Source organism: Pelobates fuscus, chromosome 8, assembly GCF_036172605.1.
Source record: "Pelobates fuscus isolate aPelFus1 chromosome 8, aPelFus1.pri, whole genome shotgun sequence".
NCBI classification, from domain to species: Eukaryota; Metazoa; Chordata; class Amphibia; order Anura; family Pelobatidae; genus Pelobates; species Pelobates fuscus.
The window spans coordinates 98,665,237-98,688,871 of NC_086324.1; the positions used below are offsets into that span (position 1 = coordinate 98,665,237).

The 23,635-nt window shown below is 39.6% G+C and overlaps 1 protein-coding gene across 4 annotated transcripts in view; it reads left to right on the plus strand.

Moving 5' to 3' along the window:
* Window positions 1-23,635, plus strand: part of TNRC18 (trinucleotide repeat containing 18) — a 170,979-nt gene that overhangs the window by 116,635 nt on the left and 30,709 nt on the right. For 3 of the 4 annotated variants that reach the window (XM_063430182.1, XM_063430184.1, XM_063430183.1), the window contains exons 17-22: window positions 2,383-2,580; window positions 11,959-12,362; window positions 13,266-13,343; window positions 14,605-14,739; window positions 21,916-22,057; window positions 23,496-23,613. In XM_063430182.1, the coding sequence (XP_063286252.1) occupies window positions 2,383-2,580; window positions 11,959-12,362; window positions 13,266-13,343; window positions 14,605-14,739; window positions 21,916-22,057; window positions 23,496-23,613 (1,075 nt within the window). The remainder of the gene's footprint in view (window positions 1-2,382; window positions 2,581-11,958; window positions 12,363-13,265; window positions 13,344-14,604; window positions 14,740-21,915; window positions 22,058-23,495; window positions 23,614-23,635) is intronic. The other variant, XM_063430185.1, reaches the window with a different exon arrangement.

Here is a 23,635-nt window from a genome sequence, read left to right on the forward strand (position 1 = left end):
GTGGAATATTGCAAGGAACGAGCAATGAAAAATGTTCTCTATGAATGTCTTGTATTCAGCAGACATGAAATAAACATGATCTGGCTTGAGTAAAGCATTCATAAGCATTTTATAATCATCATGCAAGACATTTACCGTACATTGTTAACAAATTTGAGAAGTTTCACATGAAAGAATCCCTTGCAGATTATATTATATGTGCAGATAAATTCCTGGGGAAAGGCACTTTTAGGCAGTAATTATTAAATAAATTATCAACTATATTTTAGATTGTCACTAAAAACTGACATGTTGCTTTACAGGTATTTGTGTATTAAAATTCACAAATTAAAACATAAAATAAAAAAATCTCCTAAACACACATTTGAGATTTAGACCTCATGTTTTTAATATTTTAAAATGAAGACGGAAAGGAAAACCAGGGAGAGAGACAAGACCCAGTAGCTGTCTATGGTCTGCCTTCACCTAGCCTGCTTTGTATGCTCCCTTGCCTGCCTGGCATTGTGACAGAACATGTCCTGCAATTTTTACTGGGTCTGTATTGTGTCCATTGTCTATACGTGTTCTCTCTAGACTGCTTTGATATCCATCCTGTTCCTGTTGCACATCAGTTTTTAGATGCTAAATAACCTCTATGGAATTATATTGTTGCTTAACCTATAACATTCTCATAGCTTAACTAACACATTCTGTCCTATAAATGGAACAAGCCTATCACTTCCAATCCACTTTATATTAATCAGAAGGCCATTCAGAGATTGTCTAAAGTTGTAAATTTATTTAGAACACGTAGAGAATTCTAATAATATGTTTGAACACACCTGCCTTGGAGCACATAATAATAGCACCCATCCCAAAACCTGTCACCTTTACAAATACTCTCACTGTGTGGAATCCTGCACCCATTACAAACTCGGTAGAGATAAATACAAATCTCTGTATACAATGTTTATATTTAATTACCAAACATTTGGCAAAGGCTTATTACTTAAGGTGTTTTTTAAGGAATCGGAAGCATGCATTTTAAGCATATTGTTCTAGAATGCTCCAAGACAGGTAGGTGGAAATATATTCTTTATATATTCATTGCCAAACATAAATCAGTTAATGCAGCATGTAGGACAGTTGTTTTATGCTTTTGTTATACTGCCAAATCATGTATTTATTTGTAGAAATTAAACTGTTTCCAGTGGTCCTTAAAGGACCACTCTAGGCACCCAGACCACTTCAGCTTAATGAAGTGGTCTGGGTGCCAGGTCCAGCTAGGGTTAACTAATTGTTTTATAAACATAGCAGTTTCAGAGAAACTGCTATGTTTATCAATTAGTTAAGCCTTCCCCTTTTTCCTCTAGTGGCTGTCTCACTGACAGCCGCTAGAGGCGCTTGCGTGATTCTCACTGTGAAAATCACAGTGAGAGCACGCAAGCGTCCATAGGAAAGCATTATGATTGCTTTCCTATGTGACCGGCTGAATGCGCGCACAGCTCTTGCCGCGCGTGCGCATTCAGCCGACGGGGAGGAGAAGAGGCGGATCGGAGGAGGAGAGCAGGAGGAGATCTCTCCGCCCAGCGCTGGAAAAAGGTAAGATTTAACCCCTTTCCCCTTTCCAGAGCCGGGTGGGAGGGGGTCCCTGAGGGTGGGGGCACCCTCAGGGCACTCTAGTGCCAGGAAAACGAGTATGCTTTCCTGGCACTAGAGTGGTCCTTTAATAAAGAATTGGACTACATGGGTCACATGGACATCGTGATGTACTGGTTTTAGAAACACTGCTTTAGATAAACAATAGATACACTTGATCATGTTTTGGCATAGGCTATACAGTAGTCCATCTATACCATACTATTACACCTGATCCCCAAAGCATAAAGCTCTTGTCAAACATCATAAAAGTAATAGCTAAAGGTCTTTACTTTATACTAATTTAAATTCAAGATGACCATGTACAATACATTTGTTCAATCTTTGTGCACAATCAATTATTAAATGCACTAAATAGTTACATGTCCATTTTCAGCAATTGTCCATAAAACCTGAACCCCACATGCTCCTATATTTAGTTTATTAAAAAAAGAACTTTGATTCCCTTTACAGAGAGATTTTTTTAGTACATTATGAAAAAAAAAATTCAAAATTAAATAACTGTTAAATTGAGATGCTAGAACCCAACCCATCTTGTAAAGGCAGACATCGATATTCAAACTGCTGTCCAATCACTCAGGCAAATTATCAGTAGTTATATATAAGATATAGCTATAATTTTTCATTTAAAAATGTCTCAAATGACATTGGTAATTGAACAGATAATAGACTATTCAGCTTTGTACTATTACAATGTATACTAAACAACGGATATGTAATAAATGCTTTCTCTCTGTTTATTAGATGACAGTTCAGAAGAGGAAGATTATAGTGGTTCTGATTTAGATCCTTTGAGATCCCACCACATGGAAGAGAGTGGTTTAGGTCTCCTTGCCCGGTTTGCTGCAAGTGTCCTTCCCAGTCCCATCAGGTCTCCGTCTCGATCTGTTCTTGAGTTGGATGTAAAACAAAAAGCAAAAGAGGAACAGATAAGTCTAATTGGTGAGTTGAGCAAGAATGTACTGCCACGGATTGCTAGAAAGGGATGCATTGCTTGCTTTTCATATAATCCTTTAGAGATATAAAACAGGGTCAGTTTAACTTTAATTTGCATAGGTGACAATTGATACATTTCCATCTTTCTTTTTGTACCCTCTTAATTTCTATTGCACTATATTCAGCAAGTCCGTTTTCATTAACTAGGCTTTTGGGGGGATCCAAAGACGTAACCGAAAAGAGGATCTCATTTGTTGTTTTAAATCACTGTTCTTTGAATTAGTCTTCCCAGGTTCATCTTAAGAGGTCATTATAAGGACCAAAATTTGCAGCCATTAAAACATAATCTTTTTTTATAAAGAAAAATACGGAAATCATAAACAGATTGCACGAATGTTGTTTACTCCATGATACAACAGTGAGTTGTGATTGAGACGTGTACTCTTGTTCCCTGAAAGAGTGGGGCGGGGGGGCAGTTTGGTGATCATCTTTTTTTTATTTGAAGTGTTAAATGAACAGATTTGTACTTAATACTCAACTGTTTATAAGCTCTAATTTAATTTCAATGCAAAAACATAACCTGGTCTTAGTTGCTTCATATAAAGTTATACCTCTTTTTAAGAGTAAAATGATGTAATCACATCTAAATATGTCTGTTAAGATTAGCTTGAGGCTTGAATCTTGAATAATACTATATTGTCTTATGTACTTCAAAATTAATATGAAATGTTCTACATTTAATTATGCAAACCTTGTATGTGTGAATGTAAGTCAACATATGTGTACTTTACCATTGGTTAACGATTGGGAAGAAAACCAAAACTTTTTTATTTTTTTTCATCATCATACACAAACAAAATTAGTTTTAATGTTACATGAATTAAAAAGTCTTTATTTGTAGACTAATAAGCATCAGGTATATATACCTGATGTATATAGTATGGGGATACACGCTATATTCGAAAAACTGAAACTAGAAAGAAAACCACTTACTCCAAACATGTAAAGGAACTACAAAAGCAAAACACAGAGAGCCTGGTCAAGTTAAATTGCTCACAAACATAGGAGAAAAAAAAAGATTTAAATGAAACATTGAGATTAGAGGCTAAGCAAAAAGCTGAATGCCTGACTCATTTGAGCCCTCACTCACTATTTACTCCAAATCTCGGAATTTGGAGAAACTGAATTTAGTTTTTTGCCAGAGCAGAGTCTGATGTATTAGCAAAATGCTATTTATCTCAGAGGATGACCTCCATTTTATGGAGGTGCCATTTATGGAAAATGATCTATGATTCAGTTTAACTTGGACCTTGAGAAGGAAACCACACAATATATTCCTGTCCTTGATGAAAATAGAAGCCACAGCTTTTGGACAATCTGCATATACACTGTGTTTTTGCTAGGCTAGCAAAAATCTTTAGTTGTTTTAAGAATTTAGAATGGTCACTTCCTCTTAACCCTATAAGGCAGGGGTGGGGAATCTTTGGCCCTCCAGATGTTTTTCACAACATTTCCCATAATGCTCTTACATCCATAAAGCTGGCAAAGCATCAAGAGAGATGTAGTCCAAAATATCAGGGGATCCGAAGGTTCCCCACCCCTGCTTTAAGGGTTTAGGGCCTTTATTGCTGTACTTTGCTAAAGAAGAACAGAGCAGCTTTCACTTTATCTATGCAACCGTAATTTCTCTTTTTCGTTTGATACACCAATACATTTTAATGTTTTTTAAAGAACAAACAGAACTTTCTCTCATCTTATACATTTTGCATGAATTAAGAAACACATTATCACAGACTTGCTTATTTGTGCACACATGTTTTTCAGTAAATAAAGCACCCCACAATATATTTGTACTAGTTTTGATAATAACTTGAATGCCTGGGATTCTCATATATTTTACGGTGCACATTACCGTTTTAGAGCTGTTGTCTAAATCTGGTATGCTGGGATTGTGAATTTAATTGCAGTCAAATTACATTTGTCTATTAGCAATTAGGTAGTTATACTAGAGCAATTTTGACCCAGATCTCTGCCAAATTAGAAATGCTTTGTTTGTATTGTGTTTTATTTTTTTTCTCACGCTTTTTCTTCATGTTTTGCTGTGAATTTCTTAAACCTTACATGAACAAAGAAATTATGCTCCATACATCCCCTGTCCGATTCCTCACTTATTTTGGGTTGGCAGATTTTGTTTTTCAAACTAGAGAGCTAAAATTATGAACCTGGTAGTTTGTTTTTTTGCAGTGAAGTAAGAACTTTAGAGTCTGCTATTCTGCCACAATAATAATATCAGGAAGTATTACTTTACTGAGAGGGTAGTGGATGCATGACCTTCCAGCTGAAGTGGTAGAGGTTAACACAGTAAAGGAGATAGGCATAAGGCTGTCCTAACTATAAGATAAGGCCAGAGACTTATGAAAGTATTTAGAAAATTGGGCAGACTAGATGGGCCGAATGGTTATTATCTGCCATCACATTCTATGTTTCTACAATGTATGACACAGTCTGTTATAATAGTATGTTTTTGTTTACATTTTTCACACACAGTGGATCGCAGTATACTTGTGTTTTTTTTGGAAAGTGAAGACTTTACAGATTTCAAACTTTACTGTGCCTTGGTTTGATTTGGCATATCTTAGCAGTCTGCCATTTAAAATTTCCAAAAATATTCAAATATTCTTCAATTAGTCCAAAATATCGCAATTCTCTTACCCACCCACAGCTCTCTCTAAATCTAGCCTTGTTTATCAAGGTTATCTATGGCTTATTGTGTGGTTTGGTTGTTTGTATTTTATTTTTATTTATTTTTTATTTTGGATGTGCATGTTATACATAGCAATGACATACACCAAAACAGCATGTCTGAGATTGTACTTAAGTTGAACATTGGCATGAGGAATTGCACAGTTTTATATAATTTTAACAATCATCAGCTTGGCTAAACAGTGAAGTCATTAGAATAAAGTGAAAAGGTCAACGCTTAACAGTGCTTGGCTAGTTATGCTAAAATAGTTGTAGTGTGGTAGTGTGATTTTTCAGTGTGGTAATAGCTGGCTTGTGTGAAAGTTTATACAGGTTGCGTTGCTCTTGTGTAGGCTATTTGGAAACTGCATATTTTTAATTATTATGCTGAAACTTGCTAGTCACAATGTTTAAGTATGTTCAGTATTTTGTAACGCGTAATATCACTTTACCACTAGGACATATATATGCGTAAAACCTTATAGATAAAGTAGTTAGTGCTGGGTAAAGCTTAAGCACTGCAACTATAGTTAGTTGCATAGAGTATTGAGCGAAACAAGTAGTGTAGTTGACGCTTGTATAAGATAATGTCCGCTTGAATTAAACTTGAGAAAACAGTAGTACTTAAAATTAGCATTATAAATCTGCTTAGTGAGAACTCCAGGATAGTAGGAGCTTTACTGGTCAGTGACCTGATCAGTCAGCCGATTCCCACGTCTGGGAAACTGAAACCCTGGAAGTGGGGGTTCAAGAAGGCAGCGTATGCATATGGCATGTACTTCAAAGCTCTGTCTTGCATGTGTCGCTTCCATGGGCTGCTCTTGTGAGATGGGTCTTTAGGTAGGCCTGTGTATACATTTGCCAGTCCCTTGTGGTGGGTGCTAGACCGGACCATTTTTCCCTTCTCTGTATGTAGGTGCAGAGTGTCTCTACAGGGCTTTCCGACTGCTTTTTGGCGGCAATCTCCGACGACTGCGTCTAGCGGTTGTTTGCCCGCGGGGATGCTGCATCACCGCCTTACTCCCGGTGGATATCTGCCCAGGTGGACGTGTGCGGTTGGTTGCTGTTATGTTTGGAGGCGTCTTGCCCGGTTGGGGCCTCTGCGACTCCTCTTCATGTTGCCTCCATGTTTCCCGTGCTGTCCAAGCGGCCTGTGCTGCCATTCTTAAGCGGGCCTCCCATTTCGCCCAGAAGAGCTCAAAGGTGGCATCCACCTCATCCGCAGGTGCCAGAGGTGAGCGGGTCGGATGTGTCGGCTCTGCAGGGCCGGACCCTGTGCCTTGCTGCCGGCCATTTTGGTTGGGCCTCGTGGCGTCCGTCGATCGGGGTTGCGCCCTGGAGCGTCCCGAAGGTGAGCGCTCTGTGTGGGTAGGTGGACCGAGATATCCTCCACCGGTCCAGGGGGGTGGAACGGGGGTAGCCAGTCTTAGCGGCGGGAGAGTGACCGTCCCTCCCGCGCCTGCCATGTGATTAGGCCTCTGTTGCTTGTAGAGTGGCTGGCGTTTGTCCTGTCGCTTGAGTGGTGTCATTGTGCTCCACTTAGTGTCATCTCTTGTTTTGTGGCTTTTGTGTCAAGATTTGTTGCTGTTTGGTTTATGAAAATCCGCTTTATTTGATGGTTGGTGCAGGAGCTCCAGAGGATAGCATCCTCTCAGCTCCATGCTCAGGCCCCGCCCCCTATTAATTTTTTTTTAACTTAAAAAATGGGCGATAAGAATATAGGGATGAAGAAGTAATGGGTAACGATGAGGTATGTTGGAGTGGAATTTTAAAACTGTAATGGCTCACACAAAAGCTGATCGCTCTATGAGATCAGCCTTCTGTGTCAGTATTAATATGATGTTTGCATTGTGATTGCGGTGTTTGCATTGTCACCATTTGCCTTTCCTTGGTCTCTAAATTGATGTCACACTGCGTCTCTAACTCAAGACTAGTACATCTTCTCTTTTGTCTTTCAATTACTAGTTGTGGCGGACTGCCTGGCACCCCGACTGGGTACCTCTGCCAATCACTCTTCCTAGTGCTCACAGAGTACTATAAGCACCGCACCAAACACCATAACCACTGTAGCCGCCGCAGCTTGGGTGGGGTCTCACCGTCCCTTCCCACCCTGGACCAAACACCTGGATCCAGCTCCCAGCATGGAAGACCTCTCCTCCAAGAGAGTATCACTGTATAACCAGTAACAGAGCAAGTGATATAGCAGTAGAGCTGTTCCCCCCCACACATAAGCCAAGGCTGGTTTATTGGAGGCCATACACACACCCTTTTATGCAAAAACCCCTGCAAGGGGTTTCCAATACAAGAATACAGGGAAATCTCTCCCATGATCCTTTGGGCCTGAGAGATAATATTTGAGAAGCAAATTTTTTGTATCAGGTACCCAAAAAACATACAATTTATAAACATCCCAAAAGTACCCTCAAAATCCATAGAAACCACACAAAAGTGACCAACATATCCGAAAATCACCCAGATCGGTTCAGTGGTTCGTTTTTTCCCTTGAAGTCAATTATTTGACCGACCGCACACATGGTCCAAACAGTTCCATGAAATCAGTGCTAACTGTCGGTCTCTTTCGGGAGTATAAAAGTACATAAAATACCGAATGGAATCCATAGTTAACATGTGTAACTTGTACACCTTTTTCATGGGAACGATTCCACCAAACAGTGCCCTTCTAAGTTGTATAGAACTGAACGTAGGCGATGATGGAAGTCCAGCCGTGTTTGGGAGTTTGTGTCCGATTTCAGTTCCATGAACTCGACGACCAAACACCGCTGCCTGCGTTCATGATGAACAATTAGAACACTGCAGTGGAACTCGTTACAAAGTGTCAAGTGGGCTTAACAAGCACACGGGTGGTCTCTGGTACATGCGCTTTTTCGGTTCCCGAACATATAGGGAAATTGCACGAGCAAAGTCTTTTCACAGGGTTTTTGCAGGGCCCATAGTCTTTGGGCAGAAGGCTAGCCAGCAGGCCCCTTCAGGAACATGTGGCAGAGGCATTTCTGCCACACAATTCCTCCAATAATAGTATGCCTTTTGGTTATTGATGACACCATTAGCCAATTCCTCATAGACTTGCTGTCTTGGAGTCAATATCAAATGAGTCTTTTTCACTCTTCATATCCAATCAGTCTCCTAATCCAGCCACCTATGTCAGTGTTAAGCAAATTCAGATAATCATTCAATGGAAATTGGTCTTGGCACTAAACATTTGCCACCTTGCTAGTCAAAGGCTCTGACCTGATAACAGTGGGCTGCATCTTTATGCCTCGATAGTAAAAGCTGCTTCTGGAGATCAATTGTTTTGCAGCTTGGCATCATTTATGAGAGTACTGTAACAATGTGATGCCATATAACTTCTACAAGTCAGGATGCAGTTAGGGAAAATAAGGGAATACACCTACAAAGCTCAAGTGCAACTAATGATCCCCCTCTAGATATTTGATAGCAAAAGGAGAAAAATCAGGAGTATTGTAAACATATAGATTGATATTTGGGTAGCGTAAACAAATAGATTGGTCTGTGCATCAAGTAGGTAGCTGGTTCTATCACTTTTTACAGGAGTCTTTAGCAGGCTAGTACCTCTTTTTCATTTTTGCTAAACCAGGCGTGTTCAGTAACAAACCGTACATAGCCTTCATTAATGAATTGCCCTCACGGAGGTATTCTGTTCAATTCAAAAGCTAGGAAAGGAATATGCTGCATTCACCCCAAACATTATTTAAATTTGCATAGTGTTTGTGTGCTGCTTCAAATAGTAAATGCATAATTCATAGGCTTAGCATCTTTTAAACTTACAAAACCAAGAAATGTCTATTTTTTTTTTTACAGGCTCTGCATATAGTTCTATTACATTTGAAATATTAACGTTAGTAGCAGCTGCTATTCTATGGAATTAGTATAATTTGATGGAACATAATGTTGCCATAAAACCCCAGTTATGGGTATCCTTAACCCTTTGGTCTGCTGTTGTTTTCTCGTACACTTATATGTACACTTAATATGTACGTATTAAAAGGGGGTATGTTTATCTCATCTCCCAACAGGTTGAACTGCCATGGAGAGTGTGGGAAGTCTCTTTTAAAATATTTATAGTGGTTTGTGTAAATGGATAATGTTTTAGTTTGGAAAATCTGCTTTGTATTCCTAACACTATAGTGTTCCTTTAAATATTGAAAGTTCCATCTATGGTGGATATGTAAATTACCTGTGATTTTGTAACCCATCATGCCTTAGCCTCCTGTAAATCACTGAATGAATGCATCCTTTTCATTTATGCTTCCATAGATTTAGGACTGCCAACACTTTAGATGTTTCCTTTAGCAATGTAGCACAGTGTGAGGCACTGATGTTGAGCCCCTCCACTGTTATGGACATTTTCAAATATATAGTATGTTTTTAGAATGAAACATGGTATTTTTCTAAACTATGTGCTTTGTCTTTAAGAGATTTTGCAAACTGTCAAGTTGTTAGAAATGGAAAATATTGTTTCTCATACAATGTTTCTTTACTTATCAAATAGACTTCTTACCTAGATACGTAAACAAGATGTTCAACGTTAAGATGCCATTTTGTCCTAGGTTAATGTGACACCAAGTCATCAACCTTGTATATGTTCAACATTAAATTTTAGTCCAAACAAAGATTAAGATGTCTAGGTAATGACAACAGACTGATTAAGATGTTTTTTTTTTTTTTTTTTTTCCTATGAGAATTTAACAAATCAAGGCAATGTCATTTAATGGCCATGGTGTAATCTACATGCCAAGTTAAGGTAGATTAGGGTTTGTTTTTCTGTTTTGCTAACTTGACCTAATTGAAAATATAAGGTATAAATATGTGTACTTATTAATATTAAGAATAGAGGGGAGAATTTGGAAGGAGAATGGTGCTAAATTTTACGAGACTGAGAGGTTGATTTGTATGAACAAGTGGGTATGTTATTCTATTTTATTTATATTGCAATCATATACTTTAATAGTATAAACTCTGCTGTATATTGTTATAAATATAACGTTTTTATATGTCTATATTTATTTATATCCAATAAAATATTTTAAGACAAAACGTTATTGCCTTCAAAACAATCCCTATCTTTCTATTAAACGGAGAACTCTGATGAACTATGTAATATTATGGCTAAAGATATCTGTACGGCCAGCCCTGCTAAATTGTATGCTTTAAGACTTTATAGTGGTAAGTAGGGTTACCAGCGGTTACACCACGCTATACTGAATGCTCCCCATAAAGATGCATTGATTCAATGCATCTCTGTTGGGGTATGCTGATTGGTGCAGTGTTTCCTATGGGGAAGCATTGGGTTTGCTGAGATCATCTCAGCCATGGAGGCGGAAAGGTAAGTTTAAATCCCTTTTCACTGCTCTGTCAAGTGGGTCATGGACCCATGGATTTAACACCGTAGTTTCTGGAATGCATGTTTGTGTTCCTGACACTATAGTGTTCCTTCAGATTAGTATATATATATAAATTATAGACAAGTATACACATCTTTTTATGCCTTCTGCCTTACAACCTTCAGAGAAGATTTGCATGTTAAAGGGCGGGATCTGAACTACTTATGAGCGGGATAAGTTTGATATTCAAATGTTGTTGTCTATCTCTGCAATCGCACAAGTGTGCAAAAACATGACCTGAGCTGTGACTAACTGAAGAGCATGCTTTTGAGGTTTCTCTGAGCTTTTTCCATTAACAGAGTTCTCATTTTGTCTGTTTTTGTTCACTTTAAGAAACATGTACTTGAGTTGTGAAATATAAAATTGAAGGCAACACCTGCACTTAATGAAGTCCATGTACCACTCATGCAGCCTAGTCTCCTAATGCTACACGGTGGGATATTTGTGGATTGGCTGGGATTATCAGGATTGAAAAATTCAAAAGCATGGACACACGACAGCTTCTTATTATCTGAGCCTAATAAAACCGCTAAAGTAATATGAAGCGGTTATGTTCCCATGCCAATTGGATTCCTACACATTTGTTGGAGATTGATGCCGTCTCTGGTTGGATGCTATCCCTTTCTATAATTTTCTAGAATTCCAAAGCAATTAAAAGAAATAAAATAAAGAAGGGACTACTTTTACTTAGTTACATAGCTGAAAAGTGACATGCGTCCAGGTCCAGGATTTCTCACCTCTGTTTTTTCTGTTGAACTAAAGAACGTAAAAAAACAAACAAAAAAAAACAGTTTGAAGCACTGGCAATTTTGGAACAAACTAGGAAAATGTTCCTTCTTGACTTTAGAATGGTAGTCAGATATCCACTTGGATCAAGAAGCTATTATCTCGCTCTGGTTTTTGGTGGAGGTGAGGTACACACAACAGGGATAGACCTGTGGCGGGTGGACAAACAAAATGACAAATTGACAAAATGACAATTTTTTCCGCAAATGATGTGAAGGTTATAGGGGAGGGAGAAAAAAATGATATGGGCAGGGTATACCATGGGAATTTGCAGCAAATGAGGCTCTTCTGTTGGCTATATCTTTCCACTTTGGCTCTTCTAGATAAAATCTAAACCAGTGAGGAACTATGTTTTATTCAATGGTGTTAGCGACCATTCCCCTTTAGTTGTTAATTGTGTGTTTTGTTTTGTTTTTTCTCCTCATGTTAACAGGTACTGAGTTTGAATATACAGATTCAGAAAATGAGGCAAAGATTCTGAGAAAATCATCACCAATCATGACACCAATCAATACAAGTGAAGCAGGGCGGTCCAATTCAGGTATAGTAGAAGACAGCAGTAGTGAAAATGGAAAACAGTTTGACAAGGTTCGAAAGTTGAAGAAACTAAAATCGCCTAAAGACTTTAGTCAAGAATTTGGACCTGAAGTAAGTGATGATGACCTGTGGAGCCGGCGCCGCAGCGAGCGCATCTTCCTTCATGATGCTAGCAATTCTACAGCTCTCTTACCTGTAACATCAACCAATGCTCATACTGCCTCTAAACCTATCCGGAGTGGCAAAATTTCAATAATCAGTCCTAAGAAAGTAAAAGAGAGGAAAGAACTTTATTGCAAGGTATGTACACTGTATTTAAATTGTTTGTGCGCTTTGGAACATACAATGGATTTATTTGTACTTAGAGTGGTTAACATAAGAATGTATTGGCAAATGAGGATAACCTACATTTATGTATATGCATTTAAAACACATACACAGCAATGTATTAACCATCTACTTACTTCAGGTGGAAGGGGTTTTCATCCACACTTTGTTCCCCACCACAACTCTTTTGGTATGTACTTTACAAGTAACGCCAAGACTCCATAGCATGCCAGTAACCAACCTCATGCATTAACAACGAAACAGCTGTCCATGAGTGGGCCACTGGCTTTGCTCATCTTCCTGAGTTGTGTTTCAAAGCTGTTGTACACAGCAGACACATACTCCAAGGAATCCATGTATAAAGTGGAATTATGAGGCAAAAATATGGTTCTTTGTTGAGCTCATTTGCATACTCCTACAAGCAATCAAGTCTTATGGCTTGACTGGTGTGTGTATTTATCGTTAGCAATGTATTAACTATCCATTTAAATAACTATATTTGAAAGGGAAAATTATCCATTTAGATCATTTCACATGCTAAAACCATTTGAATGTTGGTTTTCCTTCTTCTTGATAGTGTTTCTCTTACTGCAGCTAAATCTAATTTGATCATTCTGCAGGTATTTTTGACAGATAAGATTGGTGTGAAAGGTGACTTGCATATACATCAAAAATATGTTACTGTTAAAATCCTTGCTTTCTTCTTTGAGAGCTCCTAAGTCAAGATTTAAATAGAAGCACATAAATGTTTGTGGCGCTACCCCAATTGGAAGTATAACAAGTTATAATATTGTCAGAAAAAAATAAAGTATATCACTCACTTTGTCCAAACTTGTACAATTGATGCCCACGGTGCTGGTTTTCTTGTTCCACAAGGTAATAAATGAAGCAAAAAGACTTGAACCTCACTCATGTAGCATCCAGCAAAGTTTCACGAGGAAGTTCGATGAAAAGGTGATGATTTATTCAAAAGAAAAGTATTTATACATGGTGCAGACAAATGTAGTGACATAAACAGAACACATAAGAAGAGGTAGAGTATATGGGGGGGAGAGTAAACAACAAAACGTGAAAGAAACTGAATGTGTATCACGGTTACTAACAACACTACTTCAGAAGTTGATCAGAATACAATTTTATGAAATCAATATTTTTCTAAAAGGTAAAAATAAAATGTGTATTTTCTTTTAGACGAATTTGCAAAAAGTTAAATACAAATGTGTATTTCTAAACTTTTGGCCATTTAGGTCCCCAGCTCCCAATTGCAGGGAGAAAAAAAACATTGTTTTTTCGGTTTTTTTTTTCATTCGCAGCGCTGTTCTCCATGCTGCCATCTCACCTACATGGCTGAGATTATCAAGACCAATGATCTCAGCCAGTCCAAAGAATTGGGAGGCTTGTCTCTACATTTGGTCTCTTGAAATAGCAGAGTTTTAGTCTAGTGCCTCTAGTAGCTGTTGGGGAAAAGAGGGGCATGGCACCCAGACCACTTCATTGTAATGAAGTGGTCTGGCTACCTATAATGTCCTTTAAAGGGATACCAGTTCACATATTTCTGTAAATCTGTTTTGAAATATTTTAACAAAAATCAAGGCTCCACTGCATCCATATATCAACTCCTCTACATTAGAATTCAACATGATAGGTACAGATTGGTCTAACCTTGGAGAACAGTGATACGCTGAAAGTTCAAGGCACAAATAAGTCTTTGCTCTCAGACCATTGCCATCCAAGGTAGAAGAGGAGGGCTATTGGTGGCGGGGGACATGGGGGTTTGCCTTGACATTCCGTTATCACTAATAGAGGATATCGATAGAGAGGCTACTCCTATCTAGGCACTGATCTATGAATTAAGAAGTTCCCCTTTTCATATTTGGGGTAGGGGGGTGATACAATTATATTATATAATTCCCCACTGTCTGAGCACTTATTTGAGGCAGCTTGGTTCCATTGAAGGCAAAGCCTTAACCAGTAGTGGCTCCCATGAGAGCAAGGGGCTTCTTACAGGGACAAAGTGGCATATTGGCACTCCACATGGACAGTAGGGCATCCAGTTTGAGGGCATTTTTACTTATCATGAGTCTAGAATATTTGTTTGGTGATACTACAAAGTATTAATTTCCAAATCTATTAAATGTAATATTGCATGCTGTACCTCTGTAATTATTTATATTTTTCGTGATTTAATTTTTTGTAATTGTATTGTTAAATTTAGAAGAAAAATAAGGAGAGCTATCCTCTCACTGGCGGCTGTAGCTCTGGAGCTGAAGATCAGTTCAGGGTCACCAGTTCGATGAGCTCCAGTCGAAAAAGTAGATTGAAGTTGAAAGCAAAGGATGCTAAGAAAGAGGTAAAGGATAACATTTCTCCAGAAATAACTAAACTTACAACTGAATTAACACTCTAGGCAGGAGTTGACCATTTATTTTGTTTATGTACGTACAAGCTTTGCATGTTCTGCTGTGAGCTCTACACACACACACACACACACCGTAAAGTATGGGGATTATGGCTTATCAGCTTTGTATTGTAGATGGCAACTGATGTCCAACTCACAGAAGTGAAGACTACAATTACAGTTACAACTTTTAGTATTGAAACAAAAAGGAGAACATTGTAAATTGAGATTGTGGGGTAGAAACTGTTGATTTGAAGAACAGAAAACTATTCATTTGTAAAATAAAAACCTAAAGAAGAACACCCAACATAACTAATTCTAATAAACCGTCCAAGTGCACTTAACATTGTAGTAAGAGGAACTGTGACTTCCAAAATATTTTTATATTATGTTTATTTATCCCCTGTATTTAACAAATGTATGTTTGTAAAGGTATATTACATTAAAATGGAAAAAAAATATGAATTAAAATGTTAATTATATAATTAAAACCTTTAAATACACGGATTTTTGAATTATTATAGACCCGGTTTGTCAACTCAAAGTTTGTGTACCACAGAGGGTGTGCACGTCAAGAGCAAGGAATTTCATAATGGGGTGTCTTGCATTTCCAGAGTTGGTGGTAGGTAGATCAAAAGTGCCACTTAATTATTACCTGGGAACATATGGTTTGCACCTCTGGCAGGTGTAGATTGCTGTCCACTCTCTTGCAGTCTGCTGCTTCTCAATAACTCAAACTGCTGCCCTTGTGACCATGCAGACCACAAGTACCCCCTTTACCTCCAGGGATTATTACGCTAGCAAAGGGTAAATGACCAGCACCTTTACAGGAGCATGCCACTCCTTAAAGGAGGCAAATATATTTTTTTATATATTAAACTTAATGGGGGCACATCACCAGACACTCAAAATACAGTCTTCAAAACAGACATACATCCTCCCTACATCACACGCTCAAATGCAGAGTCCCAATGCACAACTTTCAACACAGCAGGAAGATTGATCAATTAGAATGAAAACAGAAGAAAAATAGAGTGGCAGAAAAATAGCAGGGAGGAGACAGATGTTGGAGTAAATGTGCAGCATGAGTTGGATTTAAAGACACCAAGAAAAGGAAACTTCAAGAATCTAGAGAGAATCTAGTAAAGACAACAATAAAAGGGAATTGGTAAAAGATACAGCATGGTGCTACTATCACCTATGTGGGCCACTCCACCACACACATAGATTAAAACACAAATACAAATCAGAATTGGTGACAGCGCACAATATTATTAAAAATATTACTACAGCTTTAGTACAAGGTGTAGACCAAACAGAGCTTGACATCTGTAAGTGTATGTGTATATCAGCAAAGGGATTGAACATGTGTAATATGAGACCTGTGATCCTGGGTGATTTGAATATTATTAATTGTGTTTATTACTAAATCTTTGCCCAAAAAGCAGCTGTCAAGCTCTATTTGGTTTACACCTTGTACTAAAGCTGTGGTATTATTTGTATCTATAATGTGTGCTTTCACCAATTTATATTTATAGAGAGAATCTTGAAAGGCTAAAAAGATGGGGTGGGGGGTGAGTGGACTGGAAGGTGATGTGGAATTAATGAGAGGGCCGCTAACTGCCTAGGGTGGAAAAAACTTTATATCACCCCTAGTTTAGATGTACTTAGACAAAAGAAAGTTGTTTTTTTACAGTAAGAACAATAAGGATGTGGAATTCTCTGCCTGAGGATGTGGCTTTATCAACATCTGTACAGATGTGCAAATAAATAATATTCAGGGACTTAATTTCTAATATGTGGGGTAGGAACTTCTTGATCCAAGGAGAGATCGAACTGCCATTCTGGGGTCAAGATAGATTTTTATTTTTTTTCCTAGTTTGTTGCAAAATTGGAAAGTGTTTCAAACTGGATTTTTTTATTTTTTTGCCATATTTTGGATCAACGGCAAGAAAAGATGTGAACCTGTAAACATTTTAGCCTATATAATTATGTAACTTTGGATCCTGGCATTCATGCGGATGCTACTTTGACACATACCATCTACTCGGAGATCGTGGCAGACAACGCACACCCCTTCATGGCAATGGTGTTCCATGATGTAAATTGCCTCTATCAGTAGACAATGCATCCTACCACACTGCAGAAATTACTCTGGACAAGGATTGGTTTGAGGAACATGACAAAGAGTTAAAGGTGATCTAAATCTGAGTGAGCATCTGTGTGTTGTGCTGGAATAACAAATCCGATCTGTGGATGCCTCACCTCCTAACTTGCAACTCTTAAAGGATCTGTTGCTAATAAGATACATTTTGGTAATTTAGTTTGAGAAAAAAACAAAATCTTTAACGTCCCTTAGTTGTAATTTTGTTCTGTCTGTCTGAAATGTTATCTCACCAAGTGGCTTTGATTTATAAACTCAAGATAGGAATATGAGAATGCAAAGAAAGGTTATATATATATATATTTTGACAATCTTTATTTTCCATTTTATTGTTTGACATATATATTGTTGTGCACGCTGTAGCAGTAGCGAAGATCATTTCGCGATATTACATCTCCAATGTCAGCGAACAATTATTCACAATCAGGTCATCAGATCACATAAGTAGGAGCCAAGCATGCTAATTCAGATAAAGTTATCAACTTCTGTGGGTGAGCAGTTGTATGGTAAGATGTTTGGATGCGCAGCTGTATAGCTGGTCATATGTGAGAGCATGCTGGATGACAGTCAGGGTAGCCAGGTGGTATGTTGTTGTTCAAGTGACATCATTTTATACGATCTCAGTTCCCAGTGTGGTGTGTTACTTTGCATACAGTGTGTTAATAGGTAGCTAACTGTGTCCTCAATTTACCCTTCTGCCCTCCTGCTCTCCGTGTTCGGCGATAGTATGCCGGTTCCCCTCTTATCTGTGAGTCGTGACCTACTTCCGTGGTTATATAGCTACTCCGTGTGTGTTTCACGGCTGTGGAGCCTACAGGCAGGTGCGGTTGCGCTCCCCGGGCTCTTAATGCCTGTAGTCATTCTCAGCGCAGGACTATTCGCTCTTAGGGGGTGCGTCCGGGTTTCTGCCTGTGGCACTGTCTGTCGGGCTGCTAGGTTGGGCGGCTGTTCTTTTATGTCGGGTCTGTTCTAGTTTCCACCTCTAGTGTTAGTCAGTTCTACGGCTCTGTCTCTCCAACCGATGAATATGTGGGGTTCCGGTGTTACGTCTCCCTATCTAGTACTCTTTCCGCCGTTTGGCGTAAGTTTCACAAGTCTGATAGGATTCTACCAGCTGCTGTGCGCTCTCCATCCTATCTAGGACTAAATGTGCCCCTATTGCGGGCCTGTCTGAGTTAGTCGTTGGGGGTATCGTCCGTAGTCCAGTCATCAGGGGGGTGGGGGGTGGGAGACACTGGGGAGGAGGGGGGTAGTTGGTGAGGTTAGGTTTGTATGTTTTGGCATTCTGAGGGCCTCTGGGGTATCACGCTAAGGTTCGTCGATCTGTTGGCTAGGTATGTTGCCCAGGGATACCAGGTCAGTGCACATTGCTCCTGTCTACCATGGAGGTCTGCCGTTAGGGTTTCCATTGAGTGGATTTCTTCCACCTTTGTCACCCATTGCTGGAGGGTAGGCGCCCCCTTCTGTTTCCACATCGCCGGAATAAGGGCCTTGGCTGCGTTGAGCAATGGTAACGTTAGGGATTTCTTATAAGTCTTAATGGGAGTGGGGGTGTGGTGCAGTAATATCGTTAGGGGTTCTAAGAGCATCCCTGTTCCTGTGATTTTGTTTATCTCCACCCTGATCCTCTCCCAGTATGTGGTGATTATGGGGCATGCCCACCATATGTGGAAGTGCGTGCCGATGTGTGTGCCGCATCTCCAGCAGATGTCCGGAGTACTCTCGTTCATGCGGTGTAGAATGTCGGGTGTTCTGTACCAGCGGGTTAAATTTTGTAATTTAGTTCTTTGTACTTTGAACTGATAGAGCATTTATGTGTGAGGGTGTAGATCTTGTCCCAGTCCTGCGAGGTAAGGGTTTCCCCTGAGTCTTTCTCCCAGTGGTCCTTAAATTTGAGCACCACATCCCCACTGGTTTGGGCCTTGAGCATGGTGTATAGGGTGGAGATACCCCTGTGTATGTGTGTTCGGTGTACGCACAGGTGTTCAAAGCTGGTGAGGGGTCTGATCAGATGCCCACGTCCCGGTAAGGATCGGAAGTATGTCTTTATTTGGTGGTATCGGAATTGTTCGAGTAACGTTGGTGTTCTATCGGGGCAGAGGTCTATGAGTGGTTTAAGTCCTTGTGCGCCGAACCATTGGTGTAGTTAAATCCAATCTGCTTGTTGGAGACCGGATAGGTCTTGTTGGGATAGGGCGCCGGCCAAGTCCGGGTTATGTGTGATGGGCGTTAAGGGGCTAGGGGAGGTGGTGAGTTGCAGTCGATAGCGTGCAGCTATCCACACTCTGAGCGTGGCATCAATCAGGGTATTTTTGGTGTGTAGGTCAGTGTACGAGGCGGTGTGTAACCATAGTCTGGAGGGTATTTTTCTGTCCGTCTGTTCTAGCTCCAGAGTCACCCATTGTTTTAATGGGTGTTGTACGTGCCAGTCCGTCAGTCTATGCAGATGTGCGGCACGGTAATAAGTCTCTATGGAGGGTAGTCCCGTTCCTCCCATCTGTTTTGGTAGTTCTAGGGTGGATTTTTTTGTTCGGGTTGGGCGGGAGTTCCAAACGAATCGGCGTATGGCAGTCGTTATGGAGCCGAAAAAGGCTCTGGGCACGGTGATCGGCACTGTTTGGAATATGTAAAGTATCCTGGGTAAAACGTTCATTTTAACCGCATTGATACGCCCGAACCAGGAGACGTAGTACGGGGACCATTTCTTAAGGTCTGCCTGTAGAGAGTGTAATAGCGGGCGATAGTTATGGTGGTATATTTGGACGGGTCCTTGGGTAGCCATATACCCAAGTATTTTAGTTTGGTGTCGCACCATTTGAACCGATATTGGGAGTAAAGGTGTATTGGGGGGTTTGTATGGGGCAGGAGGTGGAGGACCTCGGATTTATCCGGATTGAGCTTAAGGTTAGAGATTGCTCCAAACTCCCAAAAAGATGCAAGGAGGTTAGGCAACGAGATCAGAAAGGTTATATTTTAACTATAAATCATACTGTGCCATTTGAGTCTCTGAGTATATCAAACAGCACATTGTTATGTATTTAATCCCTTAAGGACACATGACATGTGTGACATGTCATGATTCCCTTTTATTCCAGAAGTTTGGTCCTTAAGGGGTTAAACCTAAAAAACTTCAGTTTAGCGTGGAGTCAGCCATCCAATTGTTAGTGGTTTAGTTGCTTGATTGATTTTATCTTTTGGGTGTTTGCAAGAGCAGCATATCACCAAAGTTCAGGAATCCCAGGTTGGACACTGCAAAATATATATAGTGATCTCCACCCTTGGTAAATATGAGCAAAACATTCTTTGTTTTCCAAATAATAGTCTGCTCTCATGCAAATCAAACAATTGCAAACACAACACAGGTTTATTTAAAAATATATATATTTGTTAAATATTTGTGGCACGATTACTGGCACCCTTTTAGTCAATACTTTGTGCTACATGCATTTGTCAAGATAACAGCTGATTCTTCTCCTGTAATGCCTGAGGAGGTTGGAGAATACATGGCAAGGAATCTGAGACGATTGCTGTACACAGAATCTCTCCAGATCCTTCAATTTTTGCTATCGATGCTGGTGGACTCTCTTCTTCAGTTCACCTCAAAGGTTTTCGTGGTTGTTAAGTCAGGAGACTTGATTTTGGCAGGACCTTGATTTTGTGGTCAGTAAACCATTTTGTGTTTTACTTCCCATGTATTTTTTGGATCCTTGTCCTGCTGGAAGACACAGCCACAGCCCATTTTAAACTAAACTTTTTGGCAGAGGTAGTCAGGTGTGTTTTTAATATTTGTTGATATTTGATTGCCTGTGATTCATTGTAACCTAACAAAATGTCCAGTTCATCTGCAGAAAAACAGCCCCAAAACAAAAAAAGCCACCACCATATTTAACTTTTCCATATGGCTACCTCTAGTATTTATTGCCAAAAATCTATTTTTTGGTTTCATCTGACCATAGCACCCGATTCCATTTGAAGTTCCAGTAGTGTCTGGCAAATTGAAGTTTGTTTTTTGGATGAGAGTAGAGGGTTTTTATTCTTGTGGTTTACCTTGGACCTTACCACTGCTGCCTGCCCTCTGATCCTTGATGGGGATATAAACCACCTATGCACTTAGGATTGAGCATTCTGAAATTGCGCTTTTCATGTACTGCTCTTTTATTTGTTTTGTTTTTTAAATTTTACATCATGGTGTGTACTATATATTTTTATTCACCGGACCTGGTTGTTGAGCTACCAATTGGACTGTCGGTAACTATTTTAGCAGTGAATTCCTCTTTTATCAGCTTTATCATGACTTGTTGATAAAATAAATTGAGGTATGTTCACAAAATAGTGAGTTGACAAAGCTAAAATAAACTAGTTGGACAAAATCTTTAACGTCCCTTAATTGTCATTTTAGTCTGTCTGTCTGAAATGTTATCTCACCACGTGGCTTTGATTTATAAACTCAAGATAGGAATATGAGAATGCAAAGCAAGGTTATATTTTAACTATAAATCATACTCTGCCATTTGAGTCTCTGCTTAGAGTATATAAAACAGCACATTGTTATGTATCTAATAGTAAACATCTATGAAGGTAATATTCCTTAAGTATTTAATAGATAAATATTAAACAAACTTGATGGACCAACAGTTTAATTTTCCTATATATGTATGTATTTTGTTTAAAGAAAAAGCCCCCCAGGGTGTAGATTGTGTTTACAGTGCAACAATTAAACTGTGCTAATGATGAACGCAGAGGTTACCATAAGGAAATCCCCGGACTCCCCATGCTGATATTATATTCCTTCAGGCATATCCTGTTCTTAAGAACTTCTATAAAGCCTGATAAAAAGATTTTTTTTGCCATAAATATTTTTTTCTGAAACCTTAACCTGTTTTTCTGATATTTCTACCGGTATACATTTTGTGTAAGCTATTTGGAAATCCATGAACAGGCCTTAATTATATCCTTGCTTTTAGAATCGTACAAAAGGTGGAGCAGTTAGCAAGTTGATGGAAAGCATGGCTGCCGAGGAGGACTTTGAGCCCAGTCAGGACAGCAGTTTCTCTGAAGATGAAAATGTTCCTCTGAGTATGCACCCTGAGCGCCCAATCACTCCAGGTGAGATCTGTCTCTTCCAAAACATGCATGTTAGCAAAGGTCAGGGCATTTGTCACCCTCTCCCCAAATTTTAAATGTAATGGGGGGAGGGGCAGGGAACGCAAATGTTTTAAATTGTATTTAGCACTGAGCAGTGCTTGTGTGTTTCAATGTAAGCATGTGTTTGTATGGAGTATGTGAGTGAATGTAGGAGTGTGTTTGTATGTAGTATTGGCATTTGAATGCAGGTGTGCATTTGTGTGTAGTGTTTTTTTTTATACAGTGGTATGTTTATATATAATGGTGGTGTTTTAATACTAAGGTGTGTTTGTATGTAGTGTTGAGGTTTGAATACATGGGTGTACTTGTGTGTAGTGTTGGCAAGATGTATGCACATACACACACACACGCATAGTGTATATATATATATATATATATATACACTGATACACTTGCAGTTATATAGACATACAGATGCACACTGACAGACAGATACACAGACACATACACTGACACAGATACATAATCACACATACATATACACACACATAGATACATTGACACACAGATACAGACGAGCTGACACACATGCAGCTACACAAACAAATACTGACACAAATACACAGATACAAACACTGACACACAAACAAATACAGACATACATACACAGATGCAAACACACACAGATACACATGCAGATAGGTACACAGTGTGTGTGTGTTTTTATAGTGTATGCACTGTGTGTAGTGGATGCAGTGTCTGTTGTGTAGGATAAGTACTGGGTGAAGTGGGGTGCAGTTTTTTTTTTTTTTTTTTTATTAGTTGAGCTTATTCCTTCCTTCCCTCCACAGACAAGAGGCGGGGAGGAGGGAATAAGCCCAACTAATTTTAAAAAACTGCACCCCCTTCCCCCAGTACTTATCCCACACCACAAACACACACAGTACATGCACTGCACAAACAGACTCTGCATCCAAAACGCACACACTGCATCCACACACACATATCACACTATTTCCCCTCTCTCTGCCTCCTACCTGTGGCCAGGAACGGGGGACACAGTTCCCTGGTGGGCCGGTGGCTATAGTAGGCTTATAGTGAAGAGGGACCCAGGAGTCATCTTGCACCCTTCAGCAGCAGCATGTCTTTTCCTCTCCTTTGCCGCAATAGCATTGCCATGGGTTGCTATGGTTGCATTCTGCTGCCCCTGTGTCTTCTTGCATGATGAAGAGGGGCCCAGGAGTCAAAATTCTGCCCCTGTCAACGTGTGCCCCAGGCACTCCCCTAATCAGTGCCACCTGGGACTCTCTGCACTCCCCATATCAGTGGACCATCTCCCCCCCCCCCTGCCCCCCCCCCCCCCGCCCCTTTAGTACGCCACTGTGGAAGGTCATCTAGAATGGTTGCATAGATCTTTTTGCGTAGAGAATTTTTGATTTTATTTTGCCCTTTTTTTCAGCTCCACGCTCCTGTATTATAGACAAAGATGATTTAAAGGATGGGTTACGAGTTCTTATTCCGATGGATGATAAGCTTCTCTATGCTGGCCATGTACAGACTGTACATTCTCCAGACATGTGAGTCATTCGTTAGTCTTTA